At 40.4% G+C, this 19,916-nt stretch overlaps 2 protein-coding genes across 2 annotated transcripts in view; both read left to right on the forward strand.

Annotated features, from left to right (window-relative positions):
- Positions 1–18,142, forward strand: rprd2b (regulation of nuclear pre-mRNA domain containing 2b). Its single transcript, XM_026183833.2, has 10 exons — positions 1–244; positions 10,118–10,247; positions 10,377–10,576; positions 11,704–11,756; positions 11,892–12,018; positions 13,296–13,471; positions 13,653–13,938; positions 14,081–14,338; positions 15,853–16,017; positions 16,110–18,142. The coding sequence occupies exons 1-10, from the start codon at positions 49–51 to the stop codon at positions 18,140–18,142; spliced, it is 3,624 nt and encodes a 1,207-aa protein (XP_026039618.2). The 5' UTR covers positions 1–48.
- Positions 18,080–19,916, forward strand: part of tars2 (threonyl-tRNA synthetase 2, mitochondrial) — a 14,673-nt gene continuing 12,836 nt past the window's right edge. Inside the window, exon 1 of the mRNA XM_026183835.2 lies at positions 18,080–18,219. Within this exon, the coding sequence (XP_026039620.1) occupies positions 18,166–18,219 (54 nt within the window). The 5' untranslated portion in view covers positions 18,080–18,165. The remainder of the gene's footprint in view (positions 18,220–19,916) is intronic.

Consider the following 19,916-nt stretch of genomic DNA (forward strand, 5'->3'; position numbering starts at 1 on the left):
TCATTAGTTTAGCTCCTCCATCCCCAGCAGCACCACAGAGTTGGAAAGATGGCGGCCGGTTCAGGGGCTGCAAGTGGTCACGGCTCACGCAGCTCCACCGCTGCTCTGGAAGCGTCTTTGGACCGGCGTTTTCAGGGAGTTTCAAACACTATGGAGTCAATACAAGGACTTTCAGCTTGGTGCATTGAAAACAAGAGACATCACAGCCTTATCGTCCGCTACTGGATGAAGTGGCTCAAGAAATGTGAGTAGCTTGTCACTGAAGCTAATCCGCTAGCTAGCGCATTTTAGCCATTTTTCAAATGCATTTCTGTCTGGACCAGCTACCAGTTTGCAAAACTCGGCTGCAGTTTATTGCGTTAGGGACAAAGTTGTTTAGTGCACAAAAGAGCAATAATTTACCCCCTGAACGAAGTTCAAGTTTTTTGATATGCAGCATATTTATAAGCTAACGCTGCCGTTGCTTGAAATTAGCTGCTAATGTTAGCAAAGCTACTGCTAGCGATGTTTACAGTCGGGCCTCCCGGGGTTCACGGCACTGCGCTTTTAAGCCGAAGAGCAAACATGATAAAAATATTATTTTTAGACTGATTTAATCAGCTGCATGTTAGCTTTAGTTGGTGCATGGTGGTTTGAGTTGTTCCTGACGGCTGGTCGTATCGAGCATAGTTTATTTAGAGGACGCGTGAAGCGATAAAGGAGCGATCCACTTAAATTAAACTCGTATGTCCCTTTCATTGTTATTATATTATTAATTTTTACCGACAAGCTCATTTAACATTTATACTAAAAATGCAAAATTAACTAGACTAGCTGTAGTTCCAAACTTTCCAAACAAACGGTGATAACGTCGTTTAAACTATCTACACTTCATTTATCCCCTGTCAGATTAGTATTAACGATAATGCCATATAGTGGGTATGTGCAGTGTAGATATCGTGTAATACACTTTAATTACAGCACCTCACCCTTTACTATTGGCTTCTGTTTAAAATGTGTTAGATAGTTATTATTTTGTTCTGACGTGTTATAATCCCCGTTGACATTCCCATAACGTGTTTAGACTGGTTTCTAATTAAATATATCTTAAGTAGCAGAGTACACGTGCGCAACAGTTCTTACATTAGAAGTAGAAGTTACGTTGTTTGATATTAAATCCTGTCTAGTTAGGTTAAACTTTTATCTAGTAAGGATGTAATTTTGTGCCTTTCAACCTCAATGCTAGATATCTGAAATGCACTTTTAAATAATAAAATTTTATATCTGTACCAGTAATTCCGATTTAAGATGTTGAGTGTAAAGAGGTCTCATAAGAGGCATGAGTCTTATCATTGTAGCTTTCTTAAATCAACATATACTAATATTTTGCTACATCAGAAATATTTTGTTAATATGTCAGATATATTGGAAACACAATTGCTCATAGATCTTGCTTTTTATGTCTTATGCTTTTTATTAACTTTGTATGTTCCCCTTGTGGATGCGTTGGTTCTCTGTCGGTACTAAAACTTCCTCCCACAGTCCAAAGACATACATGCTGGGTTAACTTGTGGTTTTAAACTGGATGTGTGTGTGGATGGTTTTGTCTCTGTGTGTTTGTCCTGTTATGGACTGGCAACCTGTCAAGGACTCACATTATTAAGGTCTAGTGACATCTGGTGTAGGCTTCAGCACTCCCCAAAACCCTAAATTGGATGTAGTTCTAGATCCCAAAACATGTCATGGCCAAATAATAAAAAATAAATAGCTGCTAGTTAGTTGTGTTGGTTAAATGCTAAAAGAGCCCTCCATAATAGAACAAGTTATCAAGAGGGAGTTATGAAGAGTTGTAGCCTTGAAAGCATTTCCTTAGTCACTACAGTCATCTCTGCTTTTGCACTCTAACACTATGTTGACATTTCAAGGCGGCACTCTTATCTCTACTCCCTCCATGTACTTGTATCTTATGAGTTTTTATGAATCCTCCTGCATAATAAATCTAATAAGACCAGCCGGGATCGCAGTGTGGAGCAATTCAGTGGAAGGGCAGTTAATCAGCACACTTGTCTGCCAATGCCAAACCGTGCGTTTTTAAAGAAATGAATTCAGATCAACACTAAATGTAATGGCTTCTTCCTTTTCCTATTCTCCACCTTGGCCTGGTAGTTTGTTTGCGTAATCTTGCTAACAAAAAGACAGCTCACCCAAAAGCCGAGGAGGATTATGCATTTTGGTCAGTTGCTAGGTGAGCTTTTTGTGACAGATTCTCATGGATGATGATGAGATGTGTTTGAAAACTTTGATTCTTTGCTTAAAAAAAAAAAACCCAAACAAACAAACCGAATCATGTTTTGAAAATGTAGTAATGCTGTTTTTAAAAGTTTCCCTCAAGTCCATATAAATTTGCACCTGTTTGTATTATTTAGAGCTAGTCAAAGTCTCTGCAATATACTTTAGTTTTTTCACTCCCGTTTCTTTAATTTGTGCCCCTTAAGTGTCTACAGTACATTTGATAAGTCTCTCCCTCCTTATCCGTTGCTATTAGAAATACATTTGCTGCCTTTATCTTTATTTGTATAGGTTTTGATGGGTTATGGGCTGATTGTTATTTTTAAGCCTGCAGTAAATAAATTTCATCAGCTTTGTAGAGTTGTGTGGGAAGAACAAGGCAGGCCAACTGCCCTACATATTCTGTGCTTCTTTATTTATGTTGGTGCATGCATGATTAAATGAAATAGATGCTTGAAGTGCTGGTAAAGTCATATTGAAATAGTGCTTCTGTGTTGTTGTTTCTGTTGTAGATTGTTCAGATTCACAAACCAAATTTGGTTCCTGGTTGATGACTTTCCTGATCCTTTCAGGAATGTTCACTGCACCTTTCAGGAATGTTTTAATGAGCTACTGTCATTGTAGTAGCAGCATTATAGCCAGTGACACAGCATAAGTAACATGTAAACCCGTATGTACCCTGGGTAGTGTTTTTCCTGGAAACTGTAAGTAACATAACTACTTAACGTTTAGTGTAGTTATTTTTATTTTTTTAAGTAAACTTATCTTTGTAACTCTTCAGTTGCTGCATAATAAAACTGAAGAATATTTTCTACCTAGGATGTTATCTCTGTTTAGGTTTTTAGCCAACTGCTTAACGGCCTAAGTAATATTCATCCTGTCATATGGAGTGCAACTAGCGAGTGTTCCAGCACTGCTCGGTGGAGACATTTGTTTATATTTGGTTGAAGCATCACAGCTGCTAGCAGGGGCCCGTTCTTCGTACCTCGCTAAGTAGGTTAGCCGGATTAGATTGTTGACGATTTCGCGTGATCCTGGATCAGTCGGTTCCCCGAAGCTCATCCGGGACTTGCTGTCATAGCAACAGAGCCGTAAGCGTAAACCTGCTCGGGAGCAGGTTTACTTTATGTAAACAGGATTAGATCGCGGCCACGCAGGTATGTCCGCTTCATTTATACGAAAGCAACAGCGATATTTTTCCACTGTTTCACCATAAATAAATATTATCAATGTAACTAAAGGTAATGCAGCACTTGATCCTTTTATTGATGTCACACAGATACATACAGGTCATTTCCTAAAAAAGGGAAATGAACTATTAACATTCTATTACATGTATGTGATTATTACAGATGTAATTCATATTTCAGAGTAGTAATTGTAAATTACTTCGTGTAATCAAGATGAGAGACCACGGCTATAAAAGTGAAGGTGGATTTGGGAAGCCTGTCGCAGCCATGTCCTGTCCGTATACGCGACCAACCCATTGCGGAAGGTGCAAGATTGATAAGGAGAGTCCTCAGAATTCAGCGTATATTGCGGGACAGACAGGATCCTTTAGCTCAGCGCGACAGTGTGCTCATAGAGAGATATCGATATTCCCGTGAGGGTATTATTTACTTAACCAACTTGTTGACGAGGGGGTGCAGGACCACCACCTGTCTTTTTTTCCTCTGCCCTTTTCTTGGTTGCTGTTATGAACAAACTAACAGAGTATTACAGGCCAGTATTACCTTGCCAAGAGACGCAAAGCAATCTAAGAGATAAATATTACCACTCTGTAGAATACTCCTGTATTCCACTTTTACTTGTTCCCATTTTCTTGTGGGTCCTGTTGTGGCTCTAATGTGAAAGGGGATATAATATAACATATGGCATTATATTATATTATAATATGATATTGGACAATATAGTGTCATATGATAGATCTACCCTACCGCCTACTGGTGTTGGCCAGAGGGGCCGATGGCGCGATATGGCAGCCTGGCTACAACCGTAGCTGCCTCCACCAGTGTGTGAATGTGGGAGTGAATGAATAGTGGTATCGTAAAGCGCTTTGGGTGCCTTGGAAAGCGCTATATAAATCCAATCCATTATTATTATTATTATTAAATTACCTACGAGTTTGATTTGTCAGCAACTTTCTGCCAGCCCTCTCTCCTTGCTTTTGCAGCCTTTGCAGTGTTCTCTTGCGTTTTAATTAAACTCTGAAACTCCTGAAATCCCTCACTCATGAGTTCTTGCTCTGCTGCCGGAAAATACCGAGCACGCCCCTTCGACATTTTCGCCGACCAATCAGCGGGTTGCCGATCAATGTTTCTACTATCGATGCGTAGCCCCTTTTACGACACCCAGTGATGTCACATTCCTGCGTCCAGCTGTAGTAATCGTCAACAGCAGGTGTGTTCGGGGAACCGGATTAGCGAGCTCACGGTTAGCGCGATGATTTGATCTTGGATGTGTCATTTGATCTTGGATGTAGTAAGCGACGTACGAAGAACGGGCCCCAGGTCCTCTTTCATTCTGTTGTTGTACTTTATGTTTTTTTGTTTTTTTTCAAGTAGAAAAGTGTGTGTGTGTGTGTGTGTGTGTGTGTGTGTTCCACGTTTAGTGGAAACAGTTTTCTTGCATATATTGCAAAGTACTGTAGATTGTTGGAGGTTGTTGAAGCTAATTTTTCACATACTAAATCTTAATAATCCTAACAATTGCTTTCACTCTCAGACATGCCTGGGCTTAATGCTGTTGTTGGGCACACTCTGTAATAGAAAACAAATGATGTTTCTGTAGTAATATATCATTTCAGAATTTGTACCAGTGTTATCATGAATGATATATGATAGCACAGCCCTAGTAGTCATAAACTCCAGCAAGAAAGTTAGCATGAACTAAAATTTAGAAAGCTGAAATGAACCATCAGTATTTAAGCATGTTTTCTAATCTTGAGCATGTGATCTATTGGTATGAAAATAAATAAAGAAAAAAAAGTGCTGAAAACACACAAAATCAGCAGACACACTATTGCTGCAGGCTCTTCTTTTGCAGGCTCAGGCCCTGTGTTTTAGAAAGCTAATCTGTCCAATGGGACGTTCTGTTTCAGTGGCTAAGTCCAGTTACTATGTGGGCATTTTTCTTTTCCTTTTCTTTTTTTATAATTCCCACCCTGCATGGCTGCCCACAGAACAATGATGAGATTAGCTTATGCTGACAATACAAATGAACTGCTGTGTACCATTTGAGCTTTTGTGTGCTGATGGAGACCAGAGCAAACTGATCAGAAGGGACTTTGTTGTAGGGCTGCAACTAAAGATTATTTTGGTAGTTGAATAATCTTCCAGTTTTTCTTTGATTAGTCAATGATTATTTCAGTAATTCTCATCTCCTCGTCCTGTTGGGCAGACCTTCTCTTCTAGGCTCCAGTGCCTCACCTGCTCAAGTCTGCCCACCTGTGACTGTCATCCTGTTGTCTCATCCCACAGAAAATTAAAATAATTACCCAGGAAACATATGAATTTGAAAATAATAAATAAAAATATTAGATAATACAAATTAAAGTGCTAGTAGTATTCAAACAAAAAAATAATAATGTGCAAAAAGGAAACCCAAATGACTTTTGTCCATAAGTACAAATCAAGCTTCAAATTAAATTAAAAATATTATTTTTCCGGTCCAAAATGACAAGTTTCCAAATTTTACAGATGATTCGGTTCATAAATACACGTTTGTAGAGGACATGCTCTGGAGTGAGGCTTGCTCTTATCTTTGAGATAATGTTCCCGGCTGCTGATAACCATGCTAAAGATGCTCTCTGTCATGGAGAGGTCAACCCGTCTTAACTGTTCTCTCTCACTACTCATTTGAGTGAGGCAGCACAATACATGTAATGAGTAACATTTTTCAGTGGTCTGAGTGGACGATGATAAAAATGCTTGAGGGACCTTTTTTTTAGATGCAAAAGTGTCTGTCATGGATAATTCAGACCAACTACTGCACCACATAGACAACAGGCAGTGGAGTTTTGTTTTTTGTTGGGGTTTTTTTTCAGGCTGATTCAGTTTTTATGCCAAGTTTTAAGAAAGGAAATCTGTCAAACTGTGGTACCTGTTTTATTTTATATTTTAGTTGGGGGGTTTTTAAACTCAGTTTTGTCTCACTTTTCTGTTCAGTTCTGCTTATTTTAAACTCTTAAGCTTTGTTGTCATATTGAAGTTTTGTAGACTTTGAGTATTTTTGTTGTTGTTGTAATTTTCCAACTTTTGGGCTTAATACTGTATCTTTTACCTAATTGTAATTTAATGCATTATAGTATAGTCAGTTTTTCAGTTTATTAGAATAGACACACATCTTGATCTATAATACACAAAGTATTTTAATGTAGTTCTGGGAGCGGGCTCTATACTTTAAGGTACAGCACTGTGGTCAACTCTGTGTTAAATGTGCTATTTAAATAAATTTGACATAACAAAAAAGGTAATGTGTAATTCAAAAGGAACATGACTGAGTAAATTCTCAATTCAGTTAAAGTTAAAAACAAGTGGGGGAAAATCACTTCTAAAGTAGAAACAAAGAAGATGAAAAAATTGAACACAGTGAAACAGTATTACATTAATTAAACATTCATTGTTCCTTTATCTTGTCTAATCATGCATAATATAGATTCTAAAATAAATCTTTCTCAGTTTTCTGCCCAACAATACTTGTTATTAAAGGATAACAACTAACATCATGATGTTGAATAGCAGTATGTATACTTCGTCCTACTTAGTGACATTTTCATTATTTCACACGCAAGTCTCTCATAAATAAAGTTTTAATGTATGATTTAGAGCGGAGTTTGATAGGGCTGCTCAATTAATCGAATTTTAATCTCGATTACGATCTGGGCTTTCAACGATCATTAAAAAAGACTGAGCCGATTATTAGCCCCTCCCTCGTGCTTTACTCTCTCGCTGCTCTGTGTGGCAAATCGAGCGCACCTCTCTGCATTTCGAACACGTGTCACAAGAGCAGCGGTCCCCAACCTTTTTTGCGCCACAGACCGGTTTATGCCCGACAATATTTTCATGGACCGGCCTTTAAGGTGTCGCGGATAAATACAACAAAATAAAACTAGTACCGGTACCGAAAAAAAGAAAATTTATTCATAACACACGTGAAAAGACTCAGGAAAACCGAGTAAACGATAAAAACGATAACAAAATAATGCTGAAAACCGATAAAAACCCTGAAAACTATACATTTCACACCTGAGCCTCAACTCTCACGGCCCAGTACCAAACGACTCACGGACCGGTATCGGTCCGAGGTCTGGGGGTTGGGGACCACTGATTAAGAGGACCCGAGGGAAGCTCGGAAAGCTAAGCAGAAGTTATTTGGAGAGGAGAGTGACTGCCGTTGGTTGAAAAGAAAGGTAAAAAAAACTTCAGTGGTGTGGAAACATTATGGGTTCGCGGAGTCAGACGTGGATCAAGTAGACATAGTGTGTAAACTTTGCTACAGTGTCGTAGCTGCACCACAGAGCAACACTGCAAAGTTCACTAAACATAGATGTTTACATTTTTCATTTGTTTTTTATATTGCAAACATTTGCACTGTTATCAGTATTTGCACACTATTTTATATTATTTTTTGACACTCTTTAAAGTCATTATTCAATACATTGTTATTGTTAAATAAATATCGTCAAATAATCGAGATCTCAATTTCAGTGAAAATAATCGTGATTATCATTTTTGCCATAATCGAGCAGCCCTAGAGTTTGAAGAAAGATCTCCTGTCACACAAATTAAAATTTGATTTGTTTGCTGTTTGGGTGTTTTCACTAATTTTCATACAAAGATGTTGTCCCTTAAGTTCTGTTCCTACAATTTACACGTTCCTAAAATGCACGGCATTGGTTGTGAAAGGATAATTAATTAATTGGTGGTTAAACTCGCCTTCCTTGCTGTCACAGCACTACTGGGAATGCACATGCAGAGATTTAACGAAGCCACAACCTCAGTTTCCACAGGTTGAGAATTAGGCCGCTCAAGCTCCTCGTGCTTAGTCACAGACTGACACTGTGTCTTTACTGTTGTGCCACAGGTTTCACTGATATTTAAAATTGATATTATGATGGAACTGATTTAATAGTTTCAAATTAAATTTAAATGCATAATATTGTGTTTTGTATGTTAATTATTGCTATTAAGAAACTACTTAAAAAAGGTTTTTAAAGGTTTGTTTTACCAGCCTAAAATTTGCTGACTTTTGGGGGTTTAATTAAAAGGTCAGCAACTCAAAAAGTTATCTTGGCACAGCTTGCTGTATATAATGGAAGGTAACAAGGTGAGAGCTGAGGCAGAGGAAATACTTTCACCTCCTTTTCTTCTTGTTTATTGTTATTATTTTTTGCTGGTAGATTATTGTGTTTATAAAAGGCTGCTTCTGTTTTAGACTGAGGTGATAATCCAGTCTAATTCAAATGTAAAAAACACATTAAGAGATTTAGATATTTTTAGATACGACATTTATTTCCCAAAATCCAGAATTTAACCAGTAGTATTGTTTACTCCCTAAAGCAGCAAAACTCATTGTGTCCTGCCACTATTGTATTCCTTCTTGAAATGGAAACGTATGCATAAGTTGACTAATCCAGACCATCACAAGAAGAAACGATCTTCAGCTTTTTGCTGTAGCTATAGTATCTCTACAGTGATGGTAACTGAAAGTTTTCCAGTTTTCCAGGCCTCTTACAGTAATGCGGTAAAATAAGTCAAAGATGTTGTGGTTTAGCCAGAGAAACAGTAGAGATGTTTGGTGTAGACTGCAGATGGCTTTCACGGGTCATCTGTCCAAAAGTTCAAGTTGACTAAATTGGTGAGCCTTTCAGCAGGAGGATGATAGTTAGCAGAGTCAGAAAATTCACCAAGGAGCGATTTAAAAAGTGACTTGAAAAATAATTGAATCATATTTGATTTCTTTTTAAATGTTTTGAGATTTGAAATTGGATATACATGCAAGAATTTTTTTCTGGAAGACTTTGACTTAAGCTTGTTAAAATTTTCAAAGACTGGTGAATAAACACGTACAGAAGTCATTTCGGCAAAAGAGGGCAATGCTAGCTCCTGAGGCTAAGACTATACCTTGTTGTTTATTGAATAAATTACTGAATGTGTATGTGTATGTGTTAGTCCCCATAGGGAAATAGTTCCTCTGCATTTAACCCATTCACCCAGTGAAGCAGTGGGCAGCCACCAATGCAGCGCCCGGGGAGCAGTGTGTAGGGACGGTACCTCAGTGTAGCCGTTCAGTGGAGTTGAACCCCCAACCTTCCAATCATAGGGCCACCACTCTACCTACTGAGCTATCCCTGCCCCCTTGTTTTTCCCTTGTTGGCGTTCAAGTATACTGCTTTCATCTGTAAGCACAGTATCTAATGTTGGCTTGCATTCACATCCAGCAGCAGCTTTCACTGGATGTGCATGTTTCCACAAAAGCAGAAATTTTGTGTTAAGGTAACAGTTGCAAAGTTGCAGTAACTGAGTCACCAGAGTGGTTGAACTCTGGCTAGTCAGTGGTGTAACTTGATGAATCGTGACAGCATGTCCTTGACAAAAATCAAAAACACCATTTTTGAAACCCTGCAACGAGGAAACTCGTACATCACCTCAATGTCCTCCTTTGTTATGCCGTTTGTGTTGCATACAAATGACATCACAACCCCACGCACCTCAGGTTGTACTCAATTGCAATGGGAAAACAACCAAAATTGAATCGGGTCAAACCAAGTAGAAACTAGTGTAAATAGGCTAATAGTGATCTAAACTCCAGATTGAGTCCTTTATTTCTCTGCTTTTCTTTTTTTCAGCTGATAACAATCACCGCTTGAATCTTTTCTACCTTGCCAACGATGTGATACAAAACTGCAAAAGAAAGAATGCCATCGTTTTTCGTTCAGCCTTCTCAGAGGTCCTTCCTAATGCTGCTCAGCTCATCAAGTAAGTACATAGTGTTTGTTCTACGGTACTGTCCAGCCATCACTGCATTTTGTTTCTCTTCTAACCCGTCATGCCTATCACTGAAAAGGTATTAAGGTCTGTGTGTTATTTATCATTTTACTCTGTTAGAGATGGGAAGGTTCGCAGGTCAGTGGAAAGGATCTTTTCCATTTGGGAAGAAAGAAGTGTGTATCCCGAGGAGGTCATTGCCCAGTTCAAAGCCAACTTGAATAAAAAGGAAAAGGAGCGAGAGAAGCAGAAGGAAAAAGAAAAGGAAAAAGAAAAGGAAAAAGAAAAGGAAAAGGAAAAAGAGGCTACACCTGCAAATGGTCAGTTTGTCACTTCAGAGTTTTGTCAGTGTGTTTTTTTGTTTTTGTTTTTGTTTTTTTAAACCAAACTATATATTCTTTACTAACATGCCAGGAAACTCTTATTGCATGACTGTGTTACGTATGGTAGATGCAGAAATGACTACTTAGGAAGAACAGCAATGTCCAGAAAAAGAAAGACCAGAACTTTCTTTACTTGAAATGATGACAAGGTGAAAATGTTATTCAAAAATATTAAAATATATTAAATATATTTATAAGGTCATCTTGGTAGCAGGAAACAGGAAATTAACAATCTCAATGTAATGCTGTAAATATTATGCTGTAAATACTGGATGTTTAATTAGTTGGTTTTAAAGTCAGTTATTCACTTCATGGTTATTTTAAACGACGAAGGAAAGTGAAGCAAAATTGCTGATTTCAAGTTATTAGAGTATAAAGACACATTGTGAAGACATGGGAGAATATGATTAATTACAGTTGGTATTGGGTTTGGCTTAAGCTGCTGCCCCTGCAACCCAGCCTCTGAGGATGGATGGATGGATGAAATAGTTTTTTTTGTTTTTGTTTTTTACCCCTCATCCATAAGAAGCTGATAGGATATTGTCGGCACCCTACTGGGCAGGTGGGCAGGCAACATGAACTCCCAAGTTTGTGAATGCGATAACTTGAGAAATAGTCACCTAGGATTTCCGAAACTTTTTCAAACTAAAAACTAAAGTCTCAGTGACCTTGACCTACCTCAATAAATTCAATTCCTGTTTGGTAGTACACTCCTCTGGTCAACCTGCTGGTAATTGGGAGTATTGTAGGTTGCTAGTTATAAAATTTGTACATTGATGAGCAATATAAATTTTAAAAATGCTTCAATAAATTTTAAAATATAACTTGGTGGCGCTGCTGAATAAAGTATGTGTGTGGGAAAACGCTGTTCAAAGAAAACTGAAAGTCAGCAGTTTAACGAAAAGTCCGTTTGAGGTGCTAAAATACTGAGGTAGTGTGGGCACTGCTGAAAACGTATTAGTGTGGGCATAGGTTACTAAATCATCCTTAAGTTAACGCTGTCTGTTTGGAATATTTCCAGATACCTTACAGTGTTTTTAAAGTAATTTATTTTTACTCTCTAGCTCCTGCTAATTCCAAAGCTGCCCTGAAGTCCAAGATTGTGGCGGAGTTCACGGTAGGCCTTCTTTGTGTTTTCCTGGATTTTTCCTTTTTCTTTTCTTTTCTTTTCTTTTCTAAAAAGCCTGAAAATCAACCACGATATAACAACATCTTGTGATGTTAAATCATCTGCACTCTCTCTCTCTTCTAGCCCCACTCCCTCATTGAACAATTGTTAAAATATAGGCAAGCTGTTGCCGAAGAAGAGTTTCAAGAAAAGCAGCTGTCAGCTCTCCGGGTGGATGTCTGCAGCACGGAGGCCCTCAAGAGACTTAAAGGTCAGATGTCACTGGGCTTATTTGTACATCAGTGCACACCTGTTGTCTTCTGTACTTTCTCTTAAGTCTCAAATATACTGGATTTTTATGTCCTTGGCATAGCCTGTCAAAACAAGTATACATATCACTAGCAGGGGTCTTCCTGGCTTTGGTGTGGGCATGGAGGGTAAAGTTAAAAACAAACAATAAAAACATGGACTTGTGATGGTTTTAGACAACACACCTGTACTTTAATTGTACCTAAAGTCCTTTTAAAATAGTTCTCTACAAGGCAACACATCCCTCACTGTCACAACACTTTATACTCATATCAACAACTCAAATTGTCGCACTTGTTAAAGTGAGCCAATTCATTTTCATCTGATATTTGCTGTGTTGCTTTTACTTTTGTATTTTATTGTAAATTAGTCTGCTTCAGCTATGTTACAGAATCTAAAAATTTAGTCTCATCTTTCAACATTTGTCCTTTATGACATGCAGCACACTGAAGGAAACTGTTTGCTTAAGACATGCTCATAATAAGAGAAATCTATCTTCTCTTAAGCGAGGGTGCTCCCTGATGTAGTGTGCGGGCAGCAGAACACGTGATTAGCACTAGCTTGTGGTGGACGTACGGGACTATTAGTTGTGCTGCTTGCATATTGACACAATCTGAAACCACAGTGCAGGTTAAAAACCCAAGTAATGACCAGTCTGACTGGGACAGACATTTGTGTTCTCACATTCTGAAATGCATCAGCTCAGCTTTATCACCAGGGAGTTTTTTTTGTTTGTTTGTTTTAAACATCTCAGTGCAAAACTCACTAATGAACTGTGCTTAGTTCCCTGATATCTGAGCTTATAAATGAAATAATTTAAACAAATTACATGTGGAGGAGATTTGAATTCTCCACATGTATTTGAAATGTTTTTTAGTACTGGTAAGTTTTTCTCTAGCCTCAGCTGAAAGCTCTTGTACAGCCAGTACACACATTAAACACACACCGTAAACAATGGCTGTTAAGTCTTTGCATCTTATTTCTGAAAAGGCCCATGTACCATTTCTGAGAATGGCATCGGTGAAAAGGGTTCATGGATAGGTCAATGGATTATTCTTGTTAAGCGGGATGCAGTTCTCTGGAAAAAAAAGTGTGTTATTTATTTATTTTTCCCCTGATGCATTCGGCATCAGCACTGACCTTCTGACTGTTCTGTTAGCTTTTTTTCTGATTTAACTTGTTAAAAATTGAGTAAACCTTGTGTTTAATGGCTTGCTTGTCAACTGTCTCTTGTGTTAGATAAGGCAGGGGGGAACAAATTTGCCAAGGACTTTGAGGATGGCAGCCTGAAGCTGCAGGAGTTTGTCAGCTTCCTGGAGAAAGAGTTGAAAGCAGGACCTCCTCTGCTGGAGGCTCTGGGAAACGCAGATATTTTCTACGAGATGCAGTACAAGGAAGTTAAGATTGTGGCCAATGTAGGTGTTGTCTTTTGTAAGATGTAAAGATATCAAAACAATTAGAGTTAGTTGGTCTTAAAGTGGAAATATTCAAGCATTTGTATTTAAAACATTAAAACTAATTTATTTCATTGATTGGTGATCCAGCTATTCCACTGTTTGAGCTTAATTTTGTTTCTCTCTTCGACGTTCTCCTCAGGCTTACAACGCATTTGCCAATCGTGTGGCCAGTCTTAAAAGGAAATTGGATTCCCTCAAGTCCACTCTACCTGGACCTGAGGACTCTCCCATCCCCTCACCATCTGAAGATGCCCCCTCCCCCACTGGCTCTGACTCACCCTTTATGGCAATGGTGGCTAGCAGAGCCCAGCTCGATCCAGATCTGGATGGAAAGGCCATGGATGAAGGAGAAATGCAGAGTGACAACAGAGACATGGAGGACATGGATATGTCTGACGAAGAGACTGATGCTGCAACTGCAGGGGGTGAGTGTCCTAGATCTGTGGTTGTGCTATGATATAATTTTTTGTCTCCAAATTAATTCATTAGAAAGTTAAGTTGCAAAGCTGCAAACTTGTGATTCAATTTTGAGAATCTATGAGCTCTTTGAATTTCCTTCATTCTCAGATGATAAGAAGGAAAAGCCAGCCGCTGCCATGTCTAAGGCTGCAAAGTCAGATGCGCCTTCAAAGCTTCCAAATCCGCCTGCGAAGGCCTCTAAGAACAATGCTTCTGCTACTACCACCACAACCACCCCAGTGACTCCCACATCTGCTACTCCTACAAGTACCCCAGCCACCCCTCTGGGTGTCAATCTGGCCAAGGTGGACCTGGGAAAGATTACCTCCATTCTCAGCTCGCTAACCTCCGCCATGAAGAATACAGGTATGTTTGTGGAAGAGGGACAAGACTTTCTGTGTTATGCTTGGTGGTTATTAGACAAAATTTAAAAAAAACAAGACAAACTGTTCTGTTTTGTGAAAAAAAAAATCCAGGACTAGACGGGCTTTAAAAGTGTTACTTGATATTAATTTAGGCCATCTTCCTTCTAAGATCAGCTTCTTATGTTCCTCCAGACTACTTTCCACATCAACAGCAAACATCATTTGTGGGCCATCATCTGTGGTGATGAGACTATGATATTGAAACTTGTAAGATCAGGACAGTTACAGGTTTGTGCACTGTGAACTTCAGAGAGTCAATGTGAAGTTCTGCTCTAACATTTTAGGGCATGTCAAGGAAAACATTAGCGCAAGCGCCGTGAACTGAACTGTGGTGTGTTCACCGTCGGCCATACATACCAGAAGGAGCCGTTTAAGGGGACAGACCTGGACTTCAAGTTCTGACCTAAAAGATGATCAGCTATGGATGAGAATATGATTTTTGAAAGGGAGATTTTAAATCCAGGAATATTTTTAGGTTCTTTGTTTGTTTGTTTGTTTGTTTGTTTTTTAAAGCCTCTCTGCTATAAAAGCTTCATTCTCACTCCGCTGAGTGGGCAGGTGGTTTAGAAACCCAAGTTTGTGAATACAATAACGCGAGAATGAGTTCATACTGTAGGTGCATCTACTGAAAAGCTCAGATGAGTTTTAATGTCAGTGACCTTGACATCAAGGTTAAGGGTCAGTGGTCAGGTTATCTGAAAATCACCTAATTTTCCAGTTCAAAGCATAGGTGCATTTACTAGGAAGCTGAAGGGTAGAACTGGCAGCTGCCACTATATATTTTTGTTATTTTTTTCCCCATGTGCTTAATTCTAGAACTTTCTGATTGTACTTTTTGTTTTATAATAATCTGTATTCATTACAACATTTTCAATTGAATGTCCTAGAATTAACTACATTGATCACTTATCTTTTCAGACTTGAATCTAGATGTTATTCAACCCTGACTGTGCTCACAAAATATGAAATGCTAATTGAAATTATCAACAAATGTGCTTATGTTTCTCACTCATTTTAGCCCTCCCTCAAGAGCCTGCAATGGGTTAGTGAAGCAATGTTAACAGTATTTCCAGGAATATGTAATGACCTCTGCATTACATGAACAACTCTCTTGGAAACTGTAAAAGTGGTTGTGGTTAATTATCTGTGGAGCCATTTCCAAATAAGCCGCCATTACATTTTTCTGTGTAAAGAAGACGCACATCACCCAGCGTAGCTCAATGATTTGTTTTTTTTAATTATGTCTGGACAACAGGGGATCTCTGTGGAACAGACTAATGAGCAAAGTCAGTTGTTGACCATGCAGCTCATACTTGCTGGTTAACTTTAATGTTGTTTTCAATTTATTGTTGGAACACAGAACATTTTTTCCAGTTTAAGACGTTTTGTTTGATTCAGTACATTTAAAATAATTTTGTTAAATTTCTGGGGCTGCTTTGATCTTTCTCTCTGCAGCAAGCCCATCACCTCGTCCATCTCCTGGGACACCCACAACCCCATCTGGCCAATCAGCAGCCTCCAAAGGAACCCCTCCAAGCCCTGCCTTGGCCAGTATCCTGTCACGTGTTGATATCACACCTGAAGGGATACTTAATGCTCTGTCTAAAACCAACACAACAGGTAAGATCCATATATTTGGCTTATTGAATTTCTTTAAGAATAACTAACGAAGTGACCTTGTTTCAATATTTGTCACACTTTGTTTTTGTCAGGTTTGTCCTCTTTCCTGCATAGTGTGACTAACACCACCTCTGGTGCTGCTGCTGGTACACGAACCTCCCCAGAATCAGCACCTTCTAAAGCTCTGCACACCAGCACCCCGACCACCCCAACTACCCCAAAAACGAAAGCTGGTCTGGGGAACAGCCACAAGCGAGAAACACCTGGAAGAATCAGAGACTGGGGGAGAGAGAGACAACTGTCCCCTCCTCCTCCACCACCTCCCCCCCCTCGCCCCTCAGCTCCTTCTGTCTCTCCCCCCAGCTTAGAATCCAAAATCAACAGTTTCCTGCAGGGTAATCCAGGTTTTAGTCTCGCTCTTGGTGATGTTAGTCCTGATGGGGTGGATGGGACCCCAGTGAGAGACGAGGCAGCCGGCACCCCAACCCAGGATGAGATTATGGACACACCTGCAAGTGTGCCAGAATCTGTGGGCTCATCTGGAGGTCATAACCTCTCACCCACAGCCTACCGCAATGAACCCTGGGATGCAGCTATCACCCCGTCGGGAAGCGGCAATGATGGAGACTTCCTGCCCACCTCCCGATATGGCGCTGGAAGAAAGAGCGGCACAAAATTAAAAGACAATGAAGTGATGCATGTGAGGAAGCTGGTCTCCTCTTCTCCTAGTAATGACATGAAGGGTAAGAAGGATGATCAGCAAAGTCAGCTAAGGATGATGGGAAACAACAGAGCAATGGGAGAGAGGAGGCCCTGTGCCGGCTCTCGTAAGGCAAGCATTGGTTCAGATGAAGGTCAGTGTGGAAAAAAAGAAGACAAGTTAAAAGGTCAAATGTCTCCAAGTGGAGATGGGAAGGAGGGGCAATACCATCGTATTGAGACACTCGTGTCACCCTGCACCGAAGGGGCACCCATTCAAACTCTAGGCTACTCTAATAGACCGCTCACTGGAGAGCGCATAAAGACAGTAGAGAGCATACGCGTGATTGGTCGAGGCTCTCGACGGGGAGGAGGACCTGGAAGTCGACCAGGAGGAGCCATGTGGTATGAAGAGGAAGGATACCTGGAAGCTCAGCCTCCCTCACCACAACTTGTCCCCCCTCCTCTTAACATTGGCCCAGGGGGCACAGAGGACATGACCCCCTCTATGCCTCCTCCTCCCCCACATCTCCTACTCCCCCCACATCTTCACCCCCCTCCGCCCCTTCCTCATCTTCCTCAAACTCAGTATCAGTTGCCTTACCACACAGAGAACATCCAGACTCCTCCTCCATCACACCTCCACCAAGTTCCTCCTCCTACATCTCCCTTCTTCAGCACACCTCCAGCAATCCCTAGACCCCCTCCACCCCCAATACCACAGCGCCATTCCCCTCCACCTACTCACCCTGCTGTACCCACTGCAGTCATGGTAGGAGGGGTGATGGTCCCTGCTGACCGGCCTCTGCCACTTCCTCACTCAGTCAGACCTGAAGCTGCAGAGAGAGGTGGAGTAGGGCCAAGAGGAGGCAAAGTGGCCCCCCCACCCCTCATGTCATCGTTGCTAGGCGAGCCCCCTAAGCTTCCCCGCCCCGGCACAGTAAAAGAGCCCTTTGTTCTCTGCCATGCACCCCCCCTCCACCGTCCAGGTACCCCTGGTGTTCCTCCACCTTTATTGGGTAGAGTGAAGGAGCCTCTGAATCTACCTCTTCCATCCCCGTCTCCCTCTCCCACATCATCTGCAACCTCACCCTCCACACCTAATTCCCCTGCAGTTGACACTGCTCCTTCGCGCTCACTTACCCAGTCCGCTGCCCTTCCTCTCCAGAAACCTTCTGCTAGTCCTCCAGGGCAGCCCCGCAACCAAAACCCTAACCCTGTTCCCCTCCTCACCTTGCCTACTCCTCGGCCTCCAATCCTCTCCGTTCCCATCTCACAGAGATCCCTGCTGCGAGGCCGAAACCCTCAGCAGCATAATCAAGATCTACCCATAGGGGGGTTTCGTGGGGGAAAGCGCCCCGGGCCTCCATTCACAGGTGGTCCCTTGCATGCACAGAAGAGGCCTTTCCTACCCCCACGCTACTGAAGTGGTCATCTGCGACAAGCTGAATGAGAAGTGCAAGCCACACATCTAGCAGTGCAGTGTGTGTGTTAGCCCTGCTGGTATGAGCCCAGATATCTTTACTCTGTTAATTAGCTTGAATTAAAACTACCTTAGGTTGTGTGTAAATAGCTGATTTAAATTGTCTTGCTTCAGCCAGGTAGCCAGTCATCTAACACTGCACCGTAAAGCTAAGAGGTTATCAGTTTCATAGTGCAGATTGTTATGTAACAACCAATAATCTTTTTTCTTTTTCCCCCACAACAATTCTCCGTGCACAAGTTTCATTCGTTCTGTTGCAGGAATTGCATACCTGTAAGAAGAAAAAAGCAAAATAGTTCAAGAAAAATGAAACTACATTTCAGCCCTTTCAGACATGCTGGTGGCTTCGTTCGTCTGTTACAGTGACGGCATTCTGTCATTCAGACATGGGTCGCTTTGTTTTTAATGTTAATGTTCCTCATGGCTTAGGGACATAACCACGAGCTACATGGGAATTGCCATACTGGATTATTATGTGCATCCATTGAAGTCTTATCCACAGACTTGTGAAGATTACTTATCTTAGCCATTGTTCCCTAAAATAGAGGTCTTTATATTTATGTCCATGTCTGTGCTGTAGCAAGTGATGGCTATTCCTGCCCCTCCCTCATAGGCTGGAAACGTAAGTTAATCCAGTTAAAATACGATGTCTATGTTATATAGCGCAATTGTGAATATTACCACTGTACTGGATCCCACTTAGTAAAATTATAGAAAAGTGACTAGAATGCTTATTCAGACATGAAGCGAACAAGTTACAAGAGATAATTGAAAATGAGAGCGTGTCTGAAAGGGGCTTCAGAGTTTTCCTGTGTGATATTTTTTTTTAATTATTATTATTATTATTTTAATCTGAGAAGAGAGATGCTGGATAAAAGAAAGATGGGTCTCATGATATTGAGGAAAAACAGGGCTGTAGTTTGGCTTTTTGGGAAATGCGTTTGTTGGCTTTTTTGTTTTGTAATGAAGCTCAATATCACTCATCTCCAGCATGCTGTAGATGACGCTTAACATAAAAACTGTAAACAGTTGGAAAGCTAGATCAGGAAAAAAAACATCTAATTTCTTTCACCCATACAAAACGGACCTTTTACAGGGGATAATGAGCATGCAGTGACTTCTGAGATAAATTTCACAGCAACAGCACAACTCTAAGAAGTCACAATTTTTTTTCAAGAAGTCCAAGCTGTTTTGCCCGTACTTCCAGTCTTTGTACTCTGCTAAGCTCATCTGTGTCTGCATCATATTTAACAGATGAATAAGAATTACTGCATTTCCCAAAAATGTCAAAGTAAAACAAAAATGTCGGATTGAATTCATGACAGTAATCTCTTCTTCCATGAGAGAGAGAGAGAGAGATTTGAAGTGATTTGTTTTTCAGGTGAGATTAAGACTTATTTCCAAACTACCCGCTGTAAATAATATTCTTCTGCTCAACCTTTTTCCACCCTTCTGTCACTCTCACTGTATATTTCTAAGCTTGTAAATATAAAGACTGAGTTGACATAGCCCCCCCCCTCTCTTTTTTTTTTTTAATTTTTTTTTAAAGCTATTATCTCTGTACATGAGGACAGTGATCGTTGTTCACGCACCCCGTCTTTACTGTGATCGAGGCCTTGGATAAGCTTTAGCCCAGAAGATTTTCTCTCCAGTACCTATCATGTGTTTATGTCCTCCTTTTGCGAAACCACCGCACAGAAGAGGAGGCTGAAGATAA

This window comes from Astatotilapia calliptera, chromosome 11, assembly GCF_964374335.1.
Source record: "Astatotilapia calliptera chromosome 11, fAstCal68.1, whole genome shotgun sequence".
Lineage (NCBI taxonomy): Eukaryota > Metazoa > Chordata > Actinopteri > Cichliformes > Cichlidae > Astatotilapia > Astatotilapia calliptera.

Coding starts and splice junctions, on each gene's coding strand:
- rprd2b (XM_026183833.2), top strand. CDS start 49: ATGGCGGCCGGTTCAGGGGCTGCAAGTGGTCACGGCTCACGCAGCTCC. Junction 245..10,117: donor GATGAAGTGGCTCAAGAAAT/GTGAGTAGCTTG, acceptor TCTTTTTTTCAG/CTGATAACAATCACCGCTTG. Junction 14,339..15,852: donor CTCCGCCATGAAGAATACAG/GTATGTTTGTGG, acceptor TTCTCTCTGCAG/CAAGCCCATCACCTCGTCCA.